Here is a 3,592-nt window from a genome sequence, read left to right on the forward strand (position 1 = left end):
AAAGTATCTAAGAAGGCCATTCATCGGTAAGGAAAAGTAGTTGAATAAATTAGTCCAACAGCTAACGGAAGAGAAAAATAATAGTAAATAGATAAATAAATAAATAAAAATTAACTGGGTTTCCTTGTGATTCATACATTTATTTAACAAAGGCGAAAAAAAAAAAAAGAGAGCAATCACAAGCACACCACCACTGAACTGCTGGGCTTCCCACGACATGGACAACACAGTTAATATACACGACAAGCATCACGATCAGTAGCAACGATGTTCTGGATGGCGGGCGACATGTGGTAACTGCCGCCCCAGAACACACGTGTGGGCAAGAGCAGTCAATCCTTGCGGGGTCCGTCACCAGTCGCGGGGAAGCCAGGCCGTCGAGCAGTATAGCACCGCCACACGCCATCCAACTCAACGAAAATGGCCAAGATCGTGGGAAAGTACAAGATGGACTCATCCGAGGGCTTCGACGAGTTCATGAAGGCCTTGGGTGAGTGTTAACCTTGTGGTGACGTGCCGTACTTACAGAGGAATACTGACTTGAATACCGGCAAGGTGCGGCAGAGCTGTTCTTGTTCAATCGATAGCGTGGCGGTGGGCGGCACAGCTGCTGCTTTGGCCCACGCCACAATGAGTTCCCAGATGTCTGGCGGCGTCTAGGCTACACGTGGTTCACTTCATCTTTTGTTGGGACAGGACTGAACGCCGGCCTTTTTCATACACCGGGAGAGTAACCAACAGAGATTTTGAAGGTGGTCATTTAGGGGCAAACTATTCTTTAGGCCTTTCAATACCTGGGAAAGAAGATCAGGCAATCGAGGAATCCATAACTTCTGTTGTATGTAGTTATAACGTAGTCTTTGTAATTAGACACCTTTTCTTGAAGTACGTAGAATACTTATAGCATTTAAACTATGTAGTAAAGGCATTGCGGACTGTAAGGTTTAACTTCTTGCATATTTGCACCGATCAACTGGTTCTTCGCTGGACCGACTCTCGTATTGGTTTCTGAATTATATATCGAGCTTGAGCTTTGTTCTCTTCTCAGCCTCACTGGTTGCCACGATACTTTCATTTAAGTATTCCACCCATTTAAGTAATAAACAATCTCTTCTTTTAAAGATCAAGTAAGTAATTCTAGTATAGATATTTTTATGTTGGTTTATCTCCAAAGACAAATGGTTAAGTCACTTGTTCATTTTGTCATTTGTTGGTGTCGCTATCAGCAGGTACACCATAGATGACACGTTTGGTATCTCTAGAAGGGAACTTTGACCGGATTATGTAGGATTATTTCGACGATTTAAGTTACGACAAGTAGGTTGGAATTGATTTATTGACTAAAATCGCCGCTAGAAGTATGAAATTAAGATTTAAATTAATAAACATGAATGGAAAGTATTGCACGTTGAGACAGATATTGAGTTAGAGCGGCGTGCTAACAGAGACTTGTATATTGGATCGATAGAAGATAAAATAGACTAGTAATAGAACCAAACGGATGAACATGAATAGTAAATAGTGTACGAGGTGCAGATAATTATGTATAGTATTAGTTAAGAGCAAGAATAAATATGCTTGTAAACACTTGTATTAGGGAAATAAGCATCCAGGTTTAGTTTTAAATAGGTAATTATGGAAATGAAATAACGTACAGTGATACACACAAAAAAAAAAAAAAATGCTCCTTTGGGTCGAATAGGCATTGAAACAAACTTGTATAATGAATCGATGAAATGGGCCACAAAATTTCGTTTCAGATTGGTATTGATTAGACACCAAGCAAATATTAAACATGGGGACGATTATAACTCCGAACATTGACACAAACCAACATTACACCTGACATCACCTTATGCAAAATTAGATCAACGGAAAAAAAAAAAAAGAACCTAAAATATAGATAGATAGTTTACGTAGATAGCGAGTACGCGACAAAACAAGCGAACGATTACAAGTACGTGCATTGTATTGTCCAGCACCCTAACCTAAGACAAGCTCATGAACTAGGTCGATGAAACATAATGCTATAAAAGACATCGTTATGCAGTCTGCGTGGCGGCTTCGAGCGGGAGTGTGCAGGAGTGTGGCGTGAGGGAAGCGGCGGCCTGTCATTGGTTGGTTTGCAGTGGGGTGTGGTGGTGTGGTGTGGTGGGGAAGGAAGAGGGAGTGGCCTGCTGGTTCACCATTCAGTGTCGCCTCCTCCTCCTACTCCTACCTCCATCCCCCACCTCTGAATAGGAGGACAGGAGGACATCGCGTGGTTTTCATGATGCTTGTCAGGGAAATATGACGGTGTTTCATGCTGTTGTTCGCGTTTAGCGGATGTGCTTTTGAAGTGCAGTTGTGGGTGTTTTCAAGTATACTGAAATTAAGGAATGTACTGTAATTGACACACACACACACACACACACACACACACACACACACACACACAATGGGATGTTTGAGGTACAACCGCAATGTGTGTGTGTGTGTGTTTTGAAAATTTCATAAACAAGCTATATTGAGAAATTCATGTTTGCGCTTTATTATTATTATTATATTATTATTATTATTATTATTATTATTATTATTATTATTATTATTATTATTATTATTACTATTACTATTATTTTTTTAACAAGCCACATAACATTTTTTTGTAATTGATCTAAAAGAAAAAGAGTTGCAGAGATTTTAATAAAAACTCGTCCAGAAATACTTTGTTTATATTTGCGCGTGTGGAACGAAAGAAAGAGTAAGGGAGAGAGAAAAAGAGAATAGCCTCGATGCGACCCCATTTTTTCCCTATCTCTATTTTTTGAGTGCCCTTGGTAATATTGCAAGCAGATCCTTTAATTAATCTATGTAAAATAAGAATGAGTTGTCAAGTCATCCTGTCACGAGAGAGAGAGAGAGAGAGAGAGAGAGAGAGAGAGAGAGAGAGAGAGAGAGAGAGAGAGAGAGAGAGAGAGAGAGAGAGAGAGAGAGAGAGAGAGAGACTAAACCCAACGTGATCGATACCTACCATTATTTTTTATTTGTTCTATCGTAATAAAAGATTCGTGACATTTTCAAATAACAATTCATTCTTTTTCTGAAGATATTTATTTTATTCGCGAGTACCATAATCGATTATCGGAAATTGCCATCGAAGTATTATTGATTATTGTCACGATGTGTGTGTGTGTGTGTGTGTGTGTGTGTGTGTGTGTGTGTGTGTGTGTGATGGTCAGCCTTATGAGTCTGTCCCTTACTCATCTCTCCCTCTTCTCTCTCTTTCCTTTTTTCCTTTCTCCCTCTCCTCTCTTCTCTCCCACCCCCGTCACTTTTTTTTTCCTTCCTGTCCTTTCCTTCTTCTCCACCCCCTCTCCTTCCTCTCCACCCCCCTCTCCTCTCCCCCTCATCCTTTCCTTTATCCTCTCCTCTCGCCTCCACCTTCACTACCAAAAGCTCCTCCTCCTCCTCCCTCCTCACCACCTCGACCACCACCACCACCACCACCACCACTGCATCGCCGCCACCTCACGTGACTCAACCTTCAGACGACTCTTGCGGCATCTGATGATTACGTTGATATTATTAGGACCACTTTTTTTTTTTTTTTTTT

General features: G+C 40.8%; 1 protein-coding gene across 1 annotated transcript in view; it reads left to right on the top strand.

Moving 5' to 3' along the window:
• The first annotated feature begins 261 nt into the window (after window positions 1-261).
• The window catches only part of LOC135100819 (sodium/calcium exchanger regulatory protein 1-like), a 36,721-nt gene continuing 33,390 nt past the window's right edge, over window positions 262-3,592 (top strand). The window contains exon 1 of the mRNA XM_064004187.1: window positions 262-490. Within this exon, the coding sequence (XP_063860257.1) occupies window positions 421-490 (70 nt within the window). The 5' untranslated portion in view covers window positions 262-420. The remainder of the gene's footprint in view (window positions 491-3,592) is intronic.

The sequence above is a fragment of the Scylla paramamosain genome, chromosome 1, assembly GCF_035594125.1.
Source record: "Scylla paramamosain isolate STU-SP2022 chromosome 1, ASM3559412v1, whole genome shotgun sequence".
Lineage (NCBI taxonomy): Eukaryota > Metazoa > Arthropoda > Malacostraca > Decapoda > Portunidae > Scylla > Scylla paramamosain.